The sequence below is a fragment of the Bufo bufo genome, chromosome 5, assembly GCF_905171765.1.
Source record: "Bufo bufo chromosome 5, aBufBuf1.1, whole genome shotgun sequence".
Classification (NCBI taxonomy): domain Eukaryota; kingdom Metazoa; phylum Chordata; class Amphibia; order Anura; family Bufonidae; genus Bufo; species Bufo bufo.
The window spans coordinates 126,205,324-126,229,262 of NC_053393.1; the positions used below are offsets into that span (position 1 = coordinate 126,205,324).

General features: G+C 39.7%; 1 protein-coding gene across 1 annotated transcript in view; it reads left to right on the forward strand.

Annotated features, from left to right (window-relative positions):
• The window catches only part of TOX (thymocyte selection associated high mobility group box), a 284,951-nt gene that overhangs the window by 254,388 nt on the left and 6,624 nt on the right, over window positions 1-23,939 (forward strand). Inside the window, exons 6-7 of the mRNA XM_040433308.1 lie at window positions 4,168-4,248; window positions 10,781-11,167. Coding sequence (XP_040289242.1) covers window positions 4,168-4,248; window positions 10,781-11,167 — 468 coding nt within the window. The remainder of the gene's footprint in view (window positions 1-4,167; window positions 4,249-10,780; window positions 11,168-23,939) is intronic.

A 23,939-nucleotide genomic window follows, 5' to 3' on the forward strand; every position in this document is an offset into this window, starting at 1 on the left:
TCATTTTTTCTGTTTTGTAAAATAGTTGTTAAGTGAAAAATGAAAGTCGAGTTGAACGTAAACCAGATGGAAATGTACAAAATCGTCTTTGCATCTCTAATTGGAAGCACAGTAAGGCTGTAATAGATTTTGCAAATTGCAAACAAACTGCTCTTGTTTACATTACTGTCAATGACTTTAACGTTTCAACCGGAGAGGCGAACACACATATGTTTATAGTTAGAACCAAAATGTAATAGCCCCCATTTAAAGTTCAGCCCAGTGTTTAAATATAAGATTTGGTGCAATATGCATGACTGTGTTGAAAAGTTGCGTGTATTAAGGAGACTTAGACTGATTCCAAGGGGTCCTAGTGGGAGTTTAATGATCAGGTAGCATGAGCAAGCAAACTGTGACTGTAACATATGTCTGCCTTTAGTCTGCATAAGTCTTATGCTGTAAAATTGTATTTGTGTGACTCAATCGCAACACCTCATTATTTTATTATTCAGTATTTATTTCAATGTTTGACGCCTCATGAAATTACTGCTAATGTGTTATAGAAGGGCAAATCTGACACAAGTGAGAACAATTTCATTTCCCATGCATTCCTTCCTGCTGGTATGTCCTTCCCTCCCTTGGTAGAAGGAGCAAGAGTAAATAGTTAATTTGCTTCAATTATAAGCCTGTCCTGCTAAATTAGAAGCTGCAGGGATATGGAAAGGCAGAATTACACTTATGAGCTGACAAATCCTCAGAGCCCCAAAACTGATGTCTCTTTCTTCAAGCTACTGTTATTCCATTACTTTTATGTCAAGTCAATCAAATCACTTAATCTTTATTGGTGCCTTCACACTCTTTAGACGTGTTCCTTCATGGTTAGTTTGATGAAAGTGTCTTGAGATTAAATAGTAGGTTATTTCCAAGCACCGTTGAAGTCCCAATTATCTTAACTTATCTGAACTTTTTGAATTCGAAGCTTGTACAGAAGTAGCACCACAATGAAATTTTTTAGGTGGTTCTATGCCTTTCAAAACTCATGGATTTTATCCTACAGCAAGGCAGTCAAATGATGTGAATGTTCAAGGAAATGTTATCATATCTTGAGAAAACACTAGCAGATTGCAGTAAATTGAGCTGTTTGAGTATAAATGGACATTTCTTAAGTTGGGCATATAGAGGGTTATTCTCTGGTTATCAATATTAGAAGTCCGGAGAACACCTTTAAGTTTACTTTCCACAAATATCACTAAGTCTATTTCAGTTGCAGATTTACCAAGTGTTTTACCATTTAATACATACAGGTGAAACTCGAAAAATTAGAATATCCTGCAAAAGTTAATTTATTTCAGTAATGCAACTTAAAAGGTGAGACTAATATATGAGATATTCTCATTACATGCAAAGCACAATATTTCTTATAATTTGGATGATTATGGCTTACAGCTTATGAAAACCCCAAATTCACAATCTCAGAAAATTAGAATATTACATGAAATCAATAAAAAAAGGATGTTAAATAGAAAAATGTAGGACCTCTGAAAAGTATAATCATGCATATGTACGCAGTACTTGGTTTGGGCCCCTTTGGCATCAATTACTGCCTCAATGCGGCGTGGCATGGAGGCTATCAGTCTATGGCACTGCTGAGGTGTTATGGAAGACCAGGATGCTTCAATAGCAGCCTTCAGCTCTTCTGCATTGTTCGGTCTCATGTCTCTCATCTTTCTCATGGCAATGCCTCATAGATTCTCTATGGGGTTCAGGTCAAGTGAGTTTGCTGGCCAATCAAGCACAGTAATCCCATGGTCATTGAACCAGGTTTTGGTACTTTTGGCCGTGTGGGCAGGTGCCAAGTTGCCATCTCCATAAAGCTCATCTGCGGAAGGAAGCATAAAGTGCTCCAAAATCTCCTGGTAGACGGCTGCGTTGACTCTGGACTTAATGAGGCACAGTGGACCAACACCACCAGATGACATGGCTCTCCAAATCAACACAGAGTGTGGAAACTTCACACTGGACTTCAAGCATATTCCATTGTGTGCCTCTCCATTCTTCCTCCAGACTCTGGGTCCTTGGTTTCCAAATGAGATGCAACAATTGCTCTCGTCAGAAAAGAGGACTTTGGACCAATGAGCAACAGACCAGTTCTTTTTATCTTTAGCCCAGGTAAGACGCTTCTGACGTTTGTTGTTCCGGAGAGGCTTGACAAGAGGAATACGACATTTGAAGCCCATGTCCAGGATCCGTCTGTGTGTGGTGGCTCTTGATACACTAACTCCAGCCTCAGTCCACTCCTTGTGAAAGTCCCCAACACTTTTGAATGGCTTTTTCCTGACAATCCTCTCCAGGCTGCGGTCATCCCTGCTGCTTGTGCACCTTTTTCTTCCACACTTGTCACTTCCACATAACTTTCTATTAATGTGCTTTGATACAGCACTTTGGGAACATCCAACTTCTTTTGCAATGAGGCTTTCCCTCCGTATGGAGGGTTCAGTGATGGTTTTCTGCACAACTGTCAGGTCAGCAGTCTTTCCCATGATTATGATTCCTACTGAGAGACAATTGAAAAGCCCAGGAACCCTTTGCAGGTGTTATGGATTAATTAGTTGACTAGAGTGTGACACTTTGAGCCTAGAATATTGAACCTTTTCACAAAATTCTAATTTTCTGAAATTTTGTGAATTTAGGGTTTTCATAAGCCATAATCATACAAATTATAACAAATAAAGGCTTGAAATATCTCACTTTGCATGTAATAAGTCTATCTCATATATTAGTTTTACCTTTTAAGCTGCATTACTGAAATAAATGAACTTTTGCACATTATTCTAATTTTTTGAGTTTCACCTGTAATTGTACAGTTTGTTTCTGCAGCCCAATTACATAACTTTACTTTTAGCCACAAAAAAATAATTTGCCATCTCTCCAGCCAAGCACCCAGCCTCCCTTAAATTCTTCTATGATTTTATATTATCCTACTATGTAAAATAAAACCAGAACATTCAAACAGTAGCAGATAATTTACTCCCTATAATTCCTTGAAACAAATTGTACTATTTACAGGCTACAGAGAATGTGTTAGGATCTCATCTGAAGGCATAAATAAGTTAATACAAGGATATGTAATCAACTGGACCAAATAGGAAAATAATGTGATATTACAGGGTATTGCTTCACTCACCCTAACTTTGTTGCTGGCCCTGCAGTCTGGACCTGCTGCCCTTCCTCTGCCCTCCTGCAGTGGGCTGTGCTGCCGGACTTCTGTGTTCCCCTTCTGCCATGGCCTTGGCTTTCCATTGGGCATGCGTGCACATGCTCCACCGCTCTTAAAGGACCAGCTCACAGCCTAATCTTCACCAGCCAATTGCTGGTTGCGCTGGGGTACTTAAGGCACCTTCGCCTATGGGATGGTGCCTGAGCAATAGGTTCATCTAGCTGTCTAGTTTATACCTAAGGTGTGTTGTTCCATCTTTTTCCTACTCTACCTGTTTCCTGATTCTGGTCTTCCACTACCTCACCTGATCCATGCCTTGTTATCGTTTTGACCATCTGATGCCTACCCTGACCCTAGCCTGTTTCAAGTATTCTCATGTATTCTTCCTGCCCTAACACCAACCTGTTACTGACTATGAGATTTGCCTGTCCCTTCGGTCCTATGCAGTGGTGTCCCCATGGTCAGCAGCCAACAATATGGACACTACTTGAAAAGGTAACAGTCTGGTACATTCCCTGCAGCAAAGTCCAGATTCCTGTATAGAAGTTAAAGGGTGAAAGCCAGGGAACCCCTAGAATAACACTCTTAGGTTTAGCCCTGAGTCAGATCCGTTGGTTGGCACAGTGGTTCCACATCCACTCCTGTAACATTTAGTTATGGCTTTACTTACTCCTCCTGTTATAACTTAATAGTTAAGATATTTTTTTTGAAAAATTCTAATTCTATTCTAAATTCTACATATATTATGTATTGTCGTTTGTATTAATATATTTAATAGTCTAAAGACAAATAAGAGAATCTCAACAGATATCAAAAGAGAGAAAGATTTCAAATGGTATTCATATGACAGATGTAAAAGATGACCATGCTGACCTGAAATGAGAAATAGTTGTTATGAATATTAGTATGCACAAAGAAGAGTCTTTATAAAATGTTCTACATATAATGTTTTTCATGGGTATTATTTGCAGGTGTATAAGAAGAAAACTGAAGCTGCCAAAAAGGAATATCTAAAGCAACTGGCTGCCTACCGAGCAAGTCTCGTATCCAAGGTAATGTCAAATATTTTTGACATATGTCTTACCAATATCATTTAAACAGTTTCTTAAAGTTGTTTCCACAAGTTGCTACATCTTGAGTGTCTAAGATGATTAGTAAAAAGTACAGATTTGGGGAAATGTTTCACTTGTATACTGAAAAACTGCAGTATAAATGATGACATAAAGGTCATTTAGCTGAATCTTGGCTGCAAAAACATATAGCCTCAAAAATATAATCTTAAAAAATAGGCTGGCACAGCCAAATATAACTTCATAAAAGAGGCCAAAAGAGCCACAAAGCAGTGCAGCAAAGTATGTGGGGTTGCAGGTACTTCAGTAGCAAAATGTATGTATGTGGGTTGCAGGTACCTTAGTAGATTTAACTATAATTTAGCAGCTTGCACCCAAATTCCACAGCAAGGTATTGTTCATTCCAAGACAATTGTGTTGCAAAAAAAGCCCATTCATATGATGAAGAAACACATCTCTGTGAAGTTGATGGCATGTTACAGATTTTTTAAATCCATCCCATGCACATTTGCTGTAGTTTTCACTCATTGCTATTGAAAGGGTGACGTCCATGTCACAATTCTGTTGACAATTCTGTTTCGGATGTCAAAATCCTGTGATCACAACACCCTCTGAGCAGTTTTGAGTAATCAGTCTCTGTGTAACAAGTATACTGCCTTTTCTAGAAACAGTGGCCATGACTGGGCTGTAGGTCCACTGTATTTGTAACATGGCAGACAATAATAACAGGTTCCTGTTAGTGAATTAGGGGAAGACGAAAAAATATGTCTCTGCACGAATAGCTAAGATTGGAAGGGAAGGCTTCACAAATATCCCGCCTATGTCAATCTAAGAGCACAGTGAAGTCTATATTTTTACTATTCTATATAAATGTATAGCGTCCTGCAGGTAATTCCATTATTAAAAGGTGGAAACCTCTTTTATCTTCATTCATTATAATAGAAAGTAAAAATAACAGTTAACATTTGGTTATTAGTTGCACATTAGTTTAAAAAAAAACACTATACTTAAATGTAAGTATATGTGAGTTTTCTTCCTGTCTATGTAACAAAGTAAACTATTTGTATCCTAATGTGAAATTTTGCAAGCAGTAGGTTGTTTGTTTAAACATCCAGCATTTTATGCGATACTATTGTTATACTATATGTTACAGATAACAAATTGTTTTCCTCTTCTGATGAATGTGTGTTTACATTGTAGAATATGTAAAGCTCATTCATTCCTGGATCATTTCCCTAGAGAAATAATGTATATTCACCCCATAAATTGACCCAGACCAAACTTCACACAAATTCATTAATTGAATTTGTAATGTGCTGCTAACCCCTGGAGGGTTTAGATGAAGATCAATCAAAATTCTTGCCACTGAACATGCAATGTATCATACTAATGATCTTTTCTGTAATTACGACAAGCAGTTTACATTAAAGGGGTTGACCAGGTTAAATAAAAGCATCCCCTGTACATGTGCTAAAATAACAAAAGATGACTTACCCCTTTTCTCTCCTGCCGTTACCAATGCTGTGCGCCAGTCCTCACCACCATCTTCCTGGCTGCAGTGTTGATCTTCCATGTACACATGAATATGTTTCAGGCTCACTGTTACATTCAGAGACAGCCTGCTGCTGCCCTCCCTGATATACATCAATATAACTTACCTTATATACTATAGAATCTGCCCTGTCTCCCTGACATCTACACTGTCAGTGGTGAGCCCAGAAACTTTATGCGTGCTCTATATATAGCATAGAGGATGGTGGTTGTGGCCTAGAGAGGGGTAATAGGACTAACAGTTCAAGGTGGCAGTCCTCCCTCTGGCACTCCCTGGGGCTATGTAGTGAATGAGATTGCATCCTTTCTTCCCTCAGAGTACACCCTGGTATTGGGGTTCCTGCTTAGTGGTAGTTGGGGTGCTCTTCATGATAGGTGTACAGGCAACACATTGATGGAAGAAGTAGCACTTCCAGTCTCTCTCTATACTTTTTACAGTCCTTCCAAGCAACAGTAGGCATGCAAATGGGTCCTTAACTCCTACTGCAGTTCCTTAAGACACAAATGGTCAGTCCTTATCAAAGTGTGGCAGGTAATTGAGTATTATATGCCTGCCAGAGTAGCAAGGTCCTTTGCCATAAACAGTCTGTATCTTAATGGCATTATCTCACATGGCCTTGCAGGTTCTAGACTTTCTCAAAAGGTCTTTTCTCCTTCTTCCAGAAGTACTTAAGTGTTAAAGCTGTTCTTTGGTAAATTAAAGTCTAAGAGATAACAGTTTTCTGGAACTTGAGGACTTGTCTGCAGAGCTTCTATCACGCACCTGGCCTGCAACTCTCCTCAAAGTAGACTCCTCTAACTAACCCTGCCGATCTAATATTGATGACCTCTCCTGAGGATAGGTCATCAATAAAAATAACTTTGACAACCCGTTTAAATGTGCAGTACATACCTATATATTAAAGGGTATATACAGATATTTGTTTTTCAGATTGGTTTCTGCAGAATATTATTAGCACCCACACTGATCAGCAGACCGAATGGGTCGCAGTTCTCCAGTTTACTAGACAACCTAGTCTCATTCAAGCAAATGTGAGTGAGCTGCAATATCAGCCGCTACCAAATATATATTACTATGCCCGGTAAACAATGAAGGTTACACGGTGCACAGTAGGGTCCTGCTGCCAGTCAGCTGTTTGGCAGATAGGCCATCAGTATTCTAGTCCCTGAAAACCTCTTTAACCATGGAAACACATAAGTCTGCACAAAACAGTATGATATTTTATTCAAGACTGCAAAGCTTCATATTTTATTTTAGAAATATTAAACTATAAAAAATATTGCAAAGTTCACCGACATGTCAGTATATAGTGGCTTTTTTGTACTGTTATCCTCTTAAAAGTTTTGCAAAATGTATTCAATATGTTAAATATTGTGTGCTTTTTGGGTAACCTGACTATTAACTAAGATTTTGCTTACATTCCAAGAAGGCAGTAAAAAGAGAAAATATGTGTCCTTAAAATACATTACAGACTTGATGTAATTTGCTTGAAAAAAAAAATATTTTTTTTTTATTCCAGTGCATCGAAAATGTACTTGGATATTAAAGGGCAGGAAATGGAACTGCTGATTTCATCTGTTTTTATGATTACACTTATTGTCTATTCTAAAGCAAATAGCTTCAAGTTATGAGCTCATATATTATCACCATTTCTTCTATTTAAATACAAAATGACATGTAGCAAAAGAGAAAAACTGACAGCTCCTTAAGAAATACTGTAAATTAAACCATAAATTTTATGCTGTTTGGCCAAGAAAAGATTGTTCATGTTTTTACTGCAAGTGAAATGACAGAAAGGAAAATGAGCGCCTCTTTATGCAGTGTAAGACATCTTTAATATTTGACATTATTTTATTATTGACTCCTTACAAGAATAAGATTTTCTATTCCAAAAACCTAAATGAATTTTTGAAAAAATAAAAATAAAAAATTTGAATAGCATCATTTTTTAAAGCAGCATACTAATACAAGAAATCACGCTGGTATAGGGTAACGCCTAAGTATTTATCAGTATAGCCGTGACTTACAGCATACTAATACAGTTCTCCTAGTGCTAATGAACTACAATCCTCACTATACATAAAATATTGTATGAGAATTCTGGTACAGTAGTTCCACAACACTGGAGACAAGGGGACAATTGATAAACTGGCTCAGATTTGTTTTTCTCCTGCAATAATTGTGCAAGTTGTACATGATTTCAACTAAATTCACATAAATTTCACATTAATTTGAGTTTGTCACAAAAAATACCTTCTAAAGATGGTCAGGCTTGAATTATTTACAGCTCCATGTCTAGGAATGTGCTTCATTGTGCTGTAGGGTTCTACGGGATTACAAATTCGATCAAGAAAGTTTGGCAGATTTGGACTACCCAACTAGATTACCAATGGTTCTTATGGCAAGCCCTTACACACTAATGGTCTTCTCATATAGTAGAGCCCCAAAGGTCTACAGAAAACAACCATGTTTGGAGTTGACTTGTCATTAGAGTCTGTTTTTATGGGGTAATTCTCAAATAACCTATTGAACCCCCTTGGCGATATGTCCAGTGAGTGCAATGATAACAAGATTACCATGAAATTTAAAAAGGGACCTACATAGATTCTCTAGAGAATGAAAAATGGTCCCCCATAATCTTTTTCTCTGTTGGGTCTAAAATCTCTCAGTCCAACTCTGCTCCATAGTAACATAGTACATAAGGCCAAAAAAGACATTTGTCCATCCAGTTCGGCCTGTCATCCTGCAAGTTGATCCAGAGGAAGGCAAAAAAAACCCTGTGAGGTAGAAGCCAATTTTCCCCATTTTAGGGGAATAAAAAATTCCTTTCCGACTCCAATCAGGCAATCAGAATAACTCCCTGGATCAACGACCCCTCTCTAGTAGCTATAGCCTGTAATATTATTACGCTCCAGAAATACATCCAGGCCCCTCTTGAATTCCTTTATTGTACTCACCATGACCACCTCCTCAGGCAGAGAGTTACATAGTCTCACTGCTCTTACCGTAAAGAATCCTCTTCTATGTTTGTGTACAAACCTTCTTTCCTCCAGACGCAGAGGATGTCCCCTCGTCACAGTCCTGGGGATAAATAGATGACGGGATAGATCTCTGTACTGACCCCTGATATATTTATACATATTAATTAGATCTCCCCTCAGTCATCTTTTTTCTAAAGTGAATAACCCTAATTTTGATAATCTTTCAGGGTACTGTAGTTGCCCCATTCCAGTTATTACTTTAGTTGCCCTCCTCTGGACCTTCTCCAGCTCTGCTATGTCTGCCTTGTTTACAGGAGCCCAGAACTGTACACAGTACTCCATGATTTGTAAAGTGGTAGGACTATGTTCTTATCACGGGCATCTATGCCCCTTCTGATGCAACCCATTATCTTATTGGCCTTGGCAGCAGCTGCCTGACACAGGTTTTTGCAGCTTAGGGCTCTTTCACACTTGCGTTGTTGGGTTCCGGCATAGAGTTCCGTCGTCGGGGCTCTATGCCGGAAGAATCCTGATCAGGATTATCCCAATGCATTCTGAATGGAGAGAAATCCGTTCAGGATGCATCAGGATGCCTTCAGTTCCGGAACGGAACGTTTTTTGGCCGGAGAAAATACCGCAGCATGCTGCACTTTTTGCTCCGGCCAAAAATCGTGAACACTTGCCGCAAGGCCGGATCCGGAATTAATGCCCATTGAAAGGCATTAATCCGGATCCGGCCTTAAGCTAAACGTCGTTTCGGCGCATTACCGGATCCGACGTTTAGCTTTTTCTGAATGGTTACCATGGCTTCCAGGACGCTAAAGTCCTGGTTGCCATGGTAAAGTGTAGTGGGGAGTGGGGGAGCAGTATACTTACCGTCCGTGCGTCTCCCGGGGCGCTCCAGAGTGACTTCAGGGCGCCCCACGTTCATGGATGACGTGTCGCATGGATCACGTCATCCATGCGCATGGGGCGCTCTAACGTCATTCTGGAGCGCCCCGGGAGCCGCACGGACTGTAAGTATACTGCTCCCCCGCTCCCCACTACTACTATGGCAACCAGGACTTTAATAGAGTCCTGGCTGCCATAGTAACACTGAACGCATTTTGAAGACGGATCCGTCTTCAAATGCTTTCCGTTCACTTGCGTTGTTACGGATCCGGCGGGCACCTCCGGCAAATGGAGTGCACAACGGATCCGGACAACGCAAGTGTGAAAGAGGCCTTAGTTTGCTTTTTATTAAAATTCCTAGATCCTTTTCCATGTCAGTGTTACCGAGTGTTTTACCATTTAGTATGTGCGGGTGACTTGCATTATTCCTTCCCATGTGCATAACTTTACATTTGTCAGTGTTAAACCTCATCTGCCACTTATCTGCCCAAGCCTCCAGTCTATCTAGATCCCTCTGTAGTAGTATACTGTCCTCTTCAGTGTAAATTCGCAAATGACAGTTTAGTGTCATCTGCGAAAATTGATACTTTACTATGCAAGCCTTCTACAAGATCATTAATAAATATATTGAAGAGAATAGGGCCCAATATTGACCCCTGAGGTACTCCACTAGTGACAGTGACCCAATCTGAGTGTATACCGTTAATAACCAATAATGGTATTTCAAATATATTTATATATAAAATATATCTAAAAACAGGTATATAGCAGCTCTCACCTGTGTTAATTTGCAATGAGCACGGACACAGCCCCTGGATAGTGCTGGCGATAACAGAATCCAACAAACTTGAAAAAAGTCTAGCTCTAATTAGCAAAAAAGTTGTATCTTTATTTCAGCAGCTTTGTTAAAATGTTCAACACACAAGAAAAATTGTTATGCGTTTCGGACCATATTTGTGGGGGTCCTTCTTCATGACAAACTAAAATATATCTGGACTAGCTGCATCCAATGATAACCTAAGTTACTTTATTTCTTAATATTGACCACAAACACATCTTAACACTTTGATGTTTTCTTGTTTTCTTAAAGAGTTACAATGACCCCATTGATGTAAAGACGTCTCAACCTTCTCAAATGATGAATTCAAAGCCTCCGGTTTTCCATGGACCCACACAGCAACACTCCACATTGTATCTCAACTCCCCATATCACCAACAGTCAACAATGAATCCACATTTATCTGCCATGCATCCCGGTTTAAACAGAAACATAGCTCCCAAACCCACCAACCAAATGCCAGTGACTGTTTCTCTAGCAAGCATGGCTGTATCTCCACCTCCATCTCTTCAGATTAGTCCACCTCTTCACCAGCACATGCATATGCAGCAACACCAGTCGATGTCCATGCAGCAGTCCATTGGAAACCAGCTACAGATGCAAAGCCAATCAGCTTTGCATTCACCAGCAATGCAGCAGGTTAGTAATTTCATCATACATGATAAAACTAAACATCAGGCACCATCGTCATAATACTTTTAGTAGTACATAGTACTTTTCATATTGTTTATGTGTATAAATCTAGTACATACATGTAGAAATTTATGTGGACTATATGTAGATTTGCAATGCACTAGCAACATATGAAATATGGCTGTTAAATTGTTACTCTGTTGCAATATTCATACTTTTTTTCCAGATTTTATTTTAATGGTTAAAAATGTCTTCTAAATGTGTCCCAGGAAATGTCCATTTTATTTGCTCTCATTCTCACCAATCTCAAATCAGACCAGGTGTTAGGTGAGAGACAGCCTGCAGTCTGTCTATAATGGGAGATCAGTCAAGCTATTCCTTGGCTGCTTTAGCCAAGATCCTCCCTTTACTTAAAGCGTTTGTCTCATTAAAACAAGATTTTCAGTATGCTCTTTTAGGGTATATCAACATCCTAGAGGGGTCCCCTCAATGCTCCCTCAAGAAGATAGAATTGAGAATTTCTAAATATGACCTATGGCCAGGACCTTTCTCAACGGAGGAGTGTCTTTTTGAGACAACTCCCCTAATGCCTAGTAAAAGTTGAGAACTTCTTTCTTTATTGGCTTTTTAAACTGTCAGTCATCAGTCACTATGTAACAGTGCCAGCATCAAAAACTTATTAGATAATGAATGATGGACTACTGTCACGTCAAAAAATTATTAAGCATTAACAAAAATATACACACATTTTTCTGGTTAGTATTTTAATCTCTCAAAAAACAAAATTCTGGGTGTACACTTATGTATTTATAGTAACTAGTGAAATACAGCACTAATAGAAGTCGTTTTGTCATATTATTTATTCTTATTCTACCAAAATTTCCTAGAGTTCTGGTTCATTAGTGGTTGATTTAGTGTTTCAATTTTTTGGATTATTTTAAGTAACTGGCTCTAATATCAGAATGTGTCATATATGGTAAAGTATGAGTTCTTGAGGTAATAGAATTATTGTTGGAGTCATTTCATAATCTCTGTTACAGGAAATGGTTGCAGAACCACTGTGTCAACTAAGTGGTTTGACTTTAGGCTATTCCTGAGGACTTTGTCCTGGCTCTCCCTTCATATTCAGACTTTAACCCCCCAAGCAGGAATCTTTGCTGCAGGGGAGCCACCAGGCCGCTACCTCTTGGAATAGTCCTGGTGTAGTTGGCAGGTGACCTATGCAGGTAACCTCACAGGTGCAAAGCACCAAAGAATAAGGCAATACTCGTAGACAGAAACAGGCTAAGGTCAGGGCAAGGGTTTGTTCAAATCCATGATACAAGTCTGAGGTCAAGGCTGGCAGCAGAGACTCAAAACGGTAAACAGACACAGGTCTGTACACAGGAAAACAACAGGAGCAAACACCTTAGCAGAAACTTAGCAAGCTAAGAACCTAATTGCTCAGGCAGGGAGTGAGAAGGCAGACACAGGCAAACAATAGGAACAAACACCTTAGCAGAAACTTAGCAAGCTAAGAACCTAATTGCTCAGGCAGGGAGAGAGAAGGCAGACACAGGCAAACAATAGGAACAAACACTTTAGCAGAAACTTAGCAAGCTAAGAACCTAATTGCTCAGGCAGGGAGAGAAAAGGCAGACCAGCAATTATAGTAGAAGCTAGCTGATTAACAATTAGAAGCTGCCGTGCAACAGCTCACAGAGCAAAGAGAGGAGGGGAGTGGTGGTGATGACAAATATGGAATGAGTAGTAGTTCAATTAATAATGTTCCTAATAGAAGAAATGGAGCAGCGACGGATGCAGGCCACGGATTAATAGTCTTCTGTTTGATAATGTTGATATTACTTTGACTCTTGATACACTTAAGGTCTTGTATAAAAGTAATGCAAATAAAAACAGTGGTATGGGCATAGCAGATCGGATTGCTAAAGTCATTTTCAAAGCCAATTTAGAAAAATTATGCAAGTGGCAACATCATTTTTTTTTGTAGTCCATTCTTAAAGGGTAGCTTGTAACTAGTCAAACCTTTTGAAAAAGAAACCACAGTGTGATCAGCTGAGTGGGAAACTAATTAAAGGGAACTTGTCACATTGAATATGCAGTCCAATCTGAGGGCAGCATTTTATAGAGCAGGAGGAACTCGGCAGATTAACTACATAGTTTTGTGGACAAATGTTCAATAGAACTTATATTTTAATCATGTAAATCTCTGATCTTCCTGATCTCAGTGATTGCATCCTTCCCTGTATGAATGTGCATACAGAGCCAGCTGTTAGTCACTGCTAGGGCCACTCACTGGACTTATAGAATAAGCAGAGATTTAAATGAATAAAATAAGTTTTACTGAATATGTTATGTATATATAAACCGCCGTTTGGTCCCTCGTTCCCCAAATAAGAGTGTTTTGACACCTGACACGTAATCGCTCCAAGGAGGGGGCAGACGGGATGGGTGGGGTTCAACTGCAGTGTAGCCACGCCCCTTTCTTCTCCATTGGCCGCTCCAAGGGTTCGATGCGGTTAAGGGGAGGGGCTTCCTCCTTTTCAGCTGCGCGTCCTTGCGGCCGCATACGGCCATTGTAGCGCTGTTGCCGCTGCCTCTGGACGGAGGCTGGCGGCTTTCTTGTTGTTTGTCCATCCCCACATCTAATCTGCTCCTGATGAGCCCAAAATGGCGAAACACGTAGAGCTGTTAGTGGGGACAAACGTATGATACACACAGCCAGGTTTAGTCTGTTTGATTCATGTTCACACCGCAGTAGTGGTCTGTATCTTCAGCCCTCTGAGTGTGGGCAGATGTTTATCAAACAGTTTGCTCATATCCAGGCATCACTAGTGTCACAGGGCTGCCTAGCAAATACCCCCCTTGATTCGTGCTCATGCGGTAGTGGATGACAGCACTTGCAACACACGTCATAGTGGGCATGTGCGTTGATTCACAGGTCACAACTGCTTAGCATGGGCAGATGTTTATCAAGGGGTTAAATATTTCTAGGGCAAGTAATTTAGTGGCGCGGCCGGACAATTGAGCATTGCCGCTTATTGCCACCCGCCTTGTATGTACAAGAGTGGTTTATTACTCTTAGAGCAGTGTTTACTGCCCAGTGTCTTACTGCTGTGGGATGTATTCGTGGACCAACACGCGTTTGTAGTTGATTCCACTTGGTTTCCCAAATTGACTTGTGTTCACACCTGAGCAACCAGCTGGTGCCGTGTTATCTGTCGCCTACATTGGTGTGGATATATGTTTGTCAATTGGGAGGTTTTACATTAGGTAGAGTTTTCCCTCCTGTTCACATTTTGATTTAGTTTCAATAAAGATGTAGTTCGGCTGTCCTATGATATTCCTGTACCTTAGAAATAATATACAGTTAAAAAATTTAGATCAGGTGTTAAAGCCCCTTGTTAAAAAAAAGTTAATAAAAATAGTTACCATAAACAAGAATAATGAAAAAATCAAACCGTGCTGAACTTTCAGAAAGTTACAGTGACACAGATTTTGCCAACCCATTTTTCACATCAAATACAAACATTAACTAGATTTCAGACAAATCAGTATTATGGCTAAATTATACAGTCCCAGAGAATTGCATAGATTATTGTATTCACATATTCTGCTCTTTTGATGTCTTCGTGCGCACCGAACATTTATTAAATCTGCTGGAAATTTGCATATGTGTCCAAATGGATTGAAACGGCATATTTTTACATATACGGAGTGTTTGCTGTTATTCGAGGCAGTTTTGTTATTGTAAGCAAAATCCGAAAAAAACGTTTATACCCTTTTACACATATAAGCCTTTGATCAGAGATTTCCATCAGTGATTGTGAGCCAAAACCAGGCACAGGTCAAAAACACAGAACAGGTGCAGATCTGTCCATGACACTTTGTCTCTGTGTAGGCTTCATTCCTGGTTTTGGATCACAATACCTAATGGAAATCATTGACCAAACACTGACTGTGTGAAAGTCGCCTAAGGTTAGCACATATCATATGAAAATTATTAGATATATTAGTCCTAACAAGATTATTTGCACATGAGCGAGACTTAACAAATACCCTTGGTTTGCCCCACTGTTTCTGCATATCATTGTATGTTTCGCTTTTTTTTTTTTTTAGTGTTTTGAGTGTTCCTCTTTATCCTCACAAAGTATTATCTCAAAATGCCAGGAAAACCATCATTGGCACTAGGTAACATTTTACCATTTGGTGGCAAATCTTACAAATTACTTTATTTTATCTTAAGAAGGAAGAACCTCCAAGTAAAACCAATGCCATATCGTTAATTTCTGTAGCTATTTTCAATCTTTGTCTCTTCTCAGTAATGTAGACTGGAGTCATTTATTTCTCCTCAGGCTAAAAAATGGAATCAAACTTCTGCCAGATATTTTTTTTCTACCCTGACCTTGACTGAATGAGAAAGACATTTGCACTAAATTTGCCTTATTATTTGACCTGAGGGTTTCTTCCCTTCTTGAACAGATTCCTAACATGTTAACATTAACATTTCTAGAAGTAAGACTATATGCATAGTTGCTTTATAAAAATAAAAAAAACACAGGATCATCTACGGTGGTAGATCTGGTTTTAAAATGTAAAAGTATCAAGATAGAATATAAAAAATATCCAAATGTATGTGCATAGATAATAGATCAGTAATGTTGTCCATGTATTATCATATATAAATAATCTTAGTAGAACTGTGCAGATGGAATCATTATTTATTGCTAAGAATAGAATCCCAGTATAGGGTTAGAAATGAAACTTTTGATCTGATGAGCAATAGATATTGCAGAATTTCAAAAACCTACAGGTAAAGCAAAACAAAAGAAGACAGTATAGTATAACAGGATATGAACTTAACTAGTGTCTGAGGTTGGAAACTCAGCAGCTGGTGACAGAATTATTAGATACAACTACTATGATCGTTCATTCCCATACAGATTAATGGTTTGTCGGCAGGTTATCCACAGGGTGCTGTGCTACCAGCAAGCAATGATGTTGGTTGCCACATAGAAATGCAATCACCCAACAAACAAATGTTAGCTTATTTGCTAGATGATCAATAGAACATTTACACAGGGCAATTATCTTCCCTAATAATTGTTCTGATCATCCGCCCCTGTAAAAGGGCCCTGAAAGGGGTTGTCCAGCCTTTGCAAAGTGATGGCCTATCCTCAGGATAGGCCATCACTAGCTAATTGACAGAGGCCAACACCTCACACCCCCGACAATCAGCTATTTGGGTGTAGTTCCTGCATCGGAAGTTGGTGCTGGAACTACATAGCTTTGTCAACTGTGTAGTGGCCATAGCTAGTCGCTGCAGCTTTTCTCTGATTGACTTCAATGGAAGGGTGTTGGACCCCAGCAGTCAGCTAGTGATGACCTACCCTGAAGATAAGCCATCACTTAGTAAAGGCTGGGTACCACCTTTAAGCAGGAAAGAAATTCCCAAGTGGGTGGCAAGACGTTGCCAAGTCCTGACAACATATTAAAAATAGGTAAACCTAAATACCTTACAGGCACAATTCCTATACAAAAAGTAAACATAAAGTCACACAACATGCTAAGGGTACTAAAATCTGTAAGAAATATCCCAGAACTATATAAACACATACATTGATCAGTCATAACATAAAAAAAACACTGATAGGTGAAGTGAATAACATTGATTATCATGTGACAGTGATGTGATGATGTCTGTCAAGGGGTATAATTTATTATCTAGCTATTGAACAATCAGTTCTTGAAGTTGTAAACAGAAAAAAAACTGGAAAGTATATGTATCTAAGGGACTTTGGCAAGGGTGAAAATGTAATGACTAGCCATCATTGATAGCCAGTTCGCAGTGTTCGCCTGCAAACACATGCGGGCTGCCATCTTGACTCACCCGGCTGGCGATGCACAGGTAAGCCCTTATCTGTGCCTGTGCCGCGAGCCGGTCTGAAATCAAATGCGGTCCCCAGGAGCAGGCAGTTCCGAAAACAGCCCGATGAAATCCCCCGGCGGCTGTTCTCGGAACTGCCTGCTCCCCGTGACCGCATTTGATTTCAGACTGGCTCGGGGCACAGGCACAGGTAAGGGCTTACCTGTGCATCACCAGCCGGGTGAGTCAAGATGGCAGCCCGCATGTATTCGCAGGCGAACACTGCAAACTGGCCATCACTGCTAGCCATCCAGGTTAGAACAACTCTAAAAATAGTAGGTCTTGTTGGTGTTCCCGCTATGGCAGTGGTTACTACCTACCAGAAGTGGTATGGGAAGGCAACTTGTGAACCTGGGAAAGGGTGAGAGCACACAAGACTCCTTGATGTACATGAGGTGTGAAAGCTAGCCCATATGGTCTGAACCTGCAAAAAGGCTAGAACAAATTACTGAAAAAGTAAATTCTGGGTATAATAGGAAGTTGTCAGGACATAGAGTGCATCACAGCTTGCTCTGTATGTAGCTGCATAGTCACAGACTAGTCAGAGTGCCTTTGCTAACTGCTGTCCACAGCAGAAAGTACCTATAATGTGCACGTGAGCATCAGAAAAGGAACATGGAGCAATGGAAAAATGTGGCGCATTGAATCGTAGTTTATTTTATATTGTGAGGACAGCCAGGTGAATTTGCCTCAATTATATTGAGATTGGAGTTGGGAAGGAAATTTTTATTCCCAAAGATGAAGAAAACTGGTTTCTAGTTCATTGGGGCTTTTTTGCCTTACTCTGGATCAATTTTGCAGGATAACAGGCTGAACTGGATGGACGTATGTCTTTTTTTTAGCCTTACAAACTATGTTACTGTGTTACATGGGAAGAGATGGCTCCAGGATGATATATGGGATAGGCTATCAGGAGCAGGGTGAAACATAGGGCAATGTTCTGCTGGGATTCCTTGGGCTCTAGACTAGTATTTATGTTGTTCTTACTTTAACACATTTGACCTACCTATACATTGTACATAGCAAGTGCATCTCTTCATGGCAATAGCATCTCCTAATGGCAGTGGCCTTTTCATAGCAGTTTAAGCAAGTTGACAAACATTTAAAGTTTTTGACTTGGCCTCTAAATTCTTCAGATATTAATCCAATGAAGGATCTGTGGGATGTGCTGGAAAAATAAGTCCTACAGGATCTGCCAGATACCATAATGTACCTTTAGAGGTCTTGTGGGATCCATTCCATGCCTTAATAGTTCAGAGCTGATTTGGTAACCTGAGGGGACCAGTAAGAAATTAGGTCGTTTTTATGTTATTGCTGATTTGTGTATACTTGGTTTACTGTGGATTGAAGCCAATGATGACCTTGGGTTAAGATGGTGAGTGAACTCAACATCTCAGTATTTATCAAAGCTATGTGTTTGCAGTATTTCTAAATTAGTCACTAATTTGACTATGCATGTAGACACAACACTTACCCTCCTGCATCACTACCATTGATTTTTGCTGATTGTTGAATGGCAGAAGATATGGCTTTGATGAGGTTAAGCTATTTGGATACCTTTCTAAATATGTTTGGCATAAGATCTATTTTAGCATATGATAGACATAGGCCGCAAACATAGTCTAATGAAAAAGGTGACATGTCTATATCTGACTGGCTACAAAATTGTACACTCTGGAGAATAAGCCTCAATGGAACTGTCCACCGAGCAGGCCCACCCCATACAGTGAGGTCAATCAAGGGACAACGTACAATTCAATACTCATGGTACTTCTCCTCTAATTTACTGTCCATTCAAATAAAAGGGATTTGAATAATGAACTAGAAGGGTGGCTCTGAAACCAGAACTATGGGCCAACATGATAAAATATGACTGATACAATAAAAATGGAAAACACATATTTTGAGGGTCTGTCAAGACTGAGGTGCTTTCCATTATCATCCTACCTTCAAGGAAGCTAAAAAGCTTATAATTGTTAGGTCTCCTGTTATCTTATACCTTTCAAAGAGTGTTTAACCTGTTTGATGCCTGAGAGCTGTGTTTGCCTGTGTGCATTTGCAGAGTACCATCTTGTCAGCCGTAGTCACATACTGGCAGTGCGTTTACGTGAAAAATAGGTATTTATGAAATATCGTAATGTAGTCCTTCAAACAGCATGTATAACGATAGTACATAATAGAGGGATGTCAGGGTGTTACGAAAGGTAGGGATTCTTTTGTAAAGGACTGTAGGAAGGCATTTGTGGCAAGAGGAGGGTGAAGGATGGAGTGGCATTAGATATGAGCGCTGAGAGTACGCTAGGCAAGATGTCAGTTAAGCACAGCTCATGAATCCTGTATTGTACCAAGCTGGAGTGGTCATTTATTGGAAAGTTATCATGTTAGTGGTGAGAGAGAGGCAAGTAGAAGATGGCCTCTGGGGCTTAGGAGAATTAAGTTGCAGATTATTTCTCTTTGCGTCCATAGTAACTTCAGTCGCAAGGAGACTTAATAGTCATGAGGAATTTGTTGGGGGAAGAGTATTTTAGAAGATGTATTTATCTTCTAAACCATTGTTGCACAACCTATGGCTCATGAGTCATTTCTGAGACAATACACTGTGACTAGAATCGTTTCCTCATAAGATACCTTGTGTATATAGTAGTGTGTAGAACAGCCTGTATTCAGGAAGTGGCTTTATCACCGATCAGTTCCCTTGTTCAAAGATCACATTGGGCAAGTACTGATTTGAGCCACGTCTGGATACTCTGGATTGACCCATCATTGACAAAATCTGCCTTCTGTTTTCTGCCAAGATTTATCGACATGCTGAAATAGTTGTATTTTTAATAGCACTATTTAATTGCAAAATGGGGAAAAATTCTTTGTGGGGTGAAATGGAAAAAAATGCAATTCTGGCATGGTTTTTTGTGTTTTGTGTTTACCACGTCCAATGCTAAAAATGAAATGACAACCTTATTCAGCAAGTCAGTACAATTACAGTTGTACCAAATTTATAATGTCTATTATGTTTAAAGGGGTTGTCCGAGTTATGAAAAAAAATATAGCACTGTAAATCTGATGGCCAGCAAAATACTGTATAACTGAGCTAAGCAAATTTTAGGTAAAAAAAAATATATTTCCTAATTTACCTGGTTCTATTCTGGCTCTTTGTTTACCTGCAATAACAACAATCTCTGTCCCTCCCCTTGCTCTGCAAACAAGTGCTGCCCTGAGTGACATGTCTTCCTGCTGGGAGACTCAGCAGCATGTAGTATGTGTAGTGCTACAAGTCCCAGCTGTACAATGACACTGCTGATACACACAGGATCTCCCCCCTACCTGTTCTTGTGCAGAACTCCTCTAGTCTGTAAGCTCCTGTGCCCAGCATTTGTCTCCTCACTGCCTGCAGCTACTCAGTAAAGCTTTCAGCCCTGAGTCTGTGCTGCTGAAGGGGTTAAGAATCCGGAGAGAGAGCAATAAGCAGCAGCCGCTAGTGACGTCTGGTGTACAGACACATCTCTGCTCTTTCAGGCTTGTGCACGAATCCTCATCAGAGCAGGGAGAGAAGCTGAAATCACAGGTCATGTGACCCTCAGTGAAATCTGAGAAAGGAGCAACTACAGATGGAGTAAGTGCAAGGCAAAGCTGTTACATTTGATTAGTTAGAAACATACAAAGAACAAATAAAAACTCGGACAACCCCTTAAACTACTTTAAACAAAATAAAAACCTTAAAAATATTTTCTTTGCATAACCATATTCTGACAGCCATAACTTTTTTATATTTCCATCTACAGAGCTATCTGTCAGCTCATTTTTTGCGGAGCAAGCTGTAGTTTTTATTGGTAACCTTTTAGGGTATACATGACTTTTTTGATCACTTTTTATTCAATGGTTTTTGGAGGACAAAGTGACCCAAATCACAGCCAGCACCCACCATGTATGGAGCAAATTTAGTATGGGAGCCTGCTCCATACATCCCCTTAAAGCAAATGACAAACATGTACCTGATTACCCATTAATGGATGCTGTATCCTCCTGCTTTTTTACTGTACTTTTTGTGTCTCCAACACTTCTGTGCATCCCAGCAGGTGAGCTGAATACACTTGATTTCAATATTTTTTAAATCACATAAACCTGGAGAACCCCTGTAAATGTGTTTTTTCATTTAAGACACGGACTTAATTTATCAAAACTGCCTAAGAGTAAAACGGCCTTAGTTGTCCTTTGCAACCAGAGCTCAGCTTTAATTTTTTTCAGAGCCCATTAGAAAATGAAAGCTGAGCTCTGATTGGCTGCTATGGGCAACTAAGGGTACTTTCACACTTGTGGCAGAGGATTCCGGCAGGCAGTTCCGTCGCCCGGAACTGCCCGCCGGATCCAGCAATACGGACGCAAACTGATGACATTTGTCAAACCGATCAGGATCCTGACAAATGCATTGAAATGCTGGGTCCGTCTCTCCGGTGTCATCCGGAAAAACTGATCCGGCATTTATTTTTTTCACATTTTTCTTCGGTCTGAGCATGCGCAGAGCGCAATGCGGGATCCGTTTTGCCGGGACACTCGGGGCTGGATCCGGCATTAATGGGAAAAAATGCAGATTCCGGCAAGTGTTCCGGAATTTTGGACGGAGATAAAACCGCAGCATGCTGCGGTATTATCTCCTTCCTGAAGAGTCAAAAAAACTGAACTAAAGGCATCCTGATGCATCCTGAACGGATTGCTCTCCATTCAGAATGTGATAAACCTGATCAGTTCTTTTCTGGTATTGAGCCCCTAGGACGGAACTCAATGCCGGAAAAGAATAACGCTAGTGTGAAAGTACCCTAAGACAGTTTTGATAAATGAGGCCCATAGTGTCCTCTATAGGAAGATAAAAGCTTTGAGGCTAAAAACACGTTTGGGGAGATTTATTACGGTTCTCTCCCAGTTTTTTGTTGTAGAAAAGTAACATATTTTGTAGCAAATGGCATTTTGCAACATTTGTGACTTTTTTGCCTTTTTTAACACCCATTTCCCTGAAATGGCGGTAAAAAATAAAAATAAAAATAAAATCATACTCCCCTCATCCATTTGAGCGGGAAGAGGCCACTGCTGCCATCTTGCTTGAAGATCCCACACGAAATCTCGTGCACGGTGACTAGGGATGAGCGAATATACTTCGGATGAAACATCCGAAGTCGATTCGCATAAAACCTAGTTCTAATACTGTACTGAGCAGTTCGAAGAATGTTTTTTTAATAGTACAAATTAATTTATGAAGTTATTGCGCAAAGTCTCGCGAGACTTCGCGAAGCAATAACTTCAGCTCATCGGAGCCAATACATTCTAATAGTGTACGGAGCTCCTGCTCCGTACAGTATTAGAACACAGTTTTATGCGAATCGTTTTCGGATGTTTCATCTGAAGTAGATTCGCTCATCCCTAACGGTGACGTATAATGTCATGACGCCTGCCAGCATGATGATGTCATCATGCACCGCACAAGATTTCATGATGGATCTTCAAGCAAAATGGCCGCGGCTACCTTATCGCACTCAAATGGTTAACGTAAGTACAATATATATATTTTTTTAACTGATCAGCCCCTGAAAGGACTTAATATTAATCTCAGATGCCGCGATCAGCGATGAATGCGGCATCTGAGGGGTTCAATGACGGGGGGAGGCGCAATGGCCGTTTCCCATCATTGCACCCGCTACTTACAAAAAAATGTGTTTTGTGATGATGTAATTCGTCATGAAACAAATTTTTGGGTAAAATTCAGCAAAGCAGTCGAATCGAACTTTGTTCATCTCTAGTCCTCGTGAATGTATGGACAGATGGATGTAGTTATATGCCTTTACAGTTGCATATGCCGACCATAAAAACATATACATTTTGTAGTATACAGATTTATGTAAATTTCAGGTAGGTCCACTCTATTTCTACCTGCGCGTTTCTCTTCGTGAAACGAGCACATGAAATACACATTTTAACAAATAGCGCTCGCTGTTCTAATTTAATAATGAAGCAAATAATTTAAACACCATAAATACTGAATGTGAATTAATTTTTATTTAGAAACTCCAGGTGAGCTATTTCTTTATTTTTTTTCGCCTCGGTGTGGAGTTTGATTCACCGCGCAACAATGATTTTGCTATTGAGAGAAAAACATGTGATTTATACTAAAATGAGCGCGCTGATTCCAAATATGAACTCGGAATTTGCCTGCCATGTCTAGATTTTAACCCCTTAAGGACCCTGGTATTTTCCATTTTTGCTTTTCACTCCCCACCTTCCCATAGTCCTAACTTTTTAAATTTTCCATTCACATAGCCTTATGAGGGCTTATTATTTGCGGGACAAGTTTTACTTTCTAATGGCACCATTTATGGTTGCATACCATGTAGTAGGAAGCGGTAAAAAAAATCCAAATGGGGTAGAATTGGGAAAAAAGGCAATTCTGATAAAGGTTTTTATTTGTATTTTTTACACTGTACAAATTGACCTGTTATCTTCATTCTCCAGGTCAGTACAGTTACAACGATACCACACTTGTATAATTTTTCTTGCGTTTTAATACTGAAAAACAATTTAAAACCTTTGAGAAATATTTTTTTTTTATAGCCATATTCTGACCCCTATAACTTTTTTGTAGTTATGTGTACGGGGCTGTGTGAGGGCTTATTTTTTGCGGGACGATCTGTTCTTTTCAGTGATACCAATTTGAAGTGTGTGCGACTTTTTGATCACTTTTTTAAAAAAAATTATTGGGTAGTTGAAGTGACGTAAAATAGCAAATTGGCAGTTTTTTCTTTTTTTTTTCCCATTACGCCATTTCCTGTATGCCATTAATATTGTTATATTCTATTCAGTTATAATATT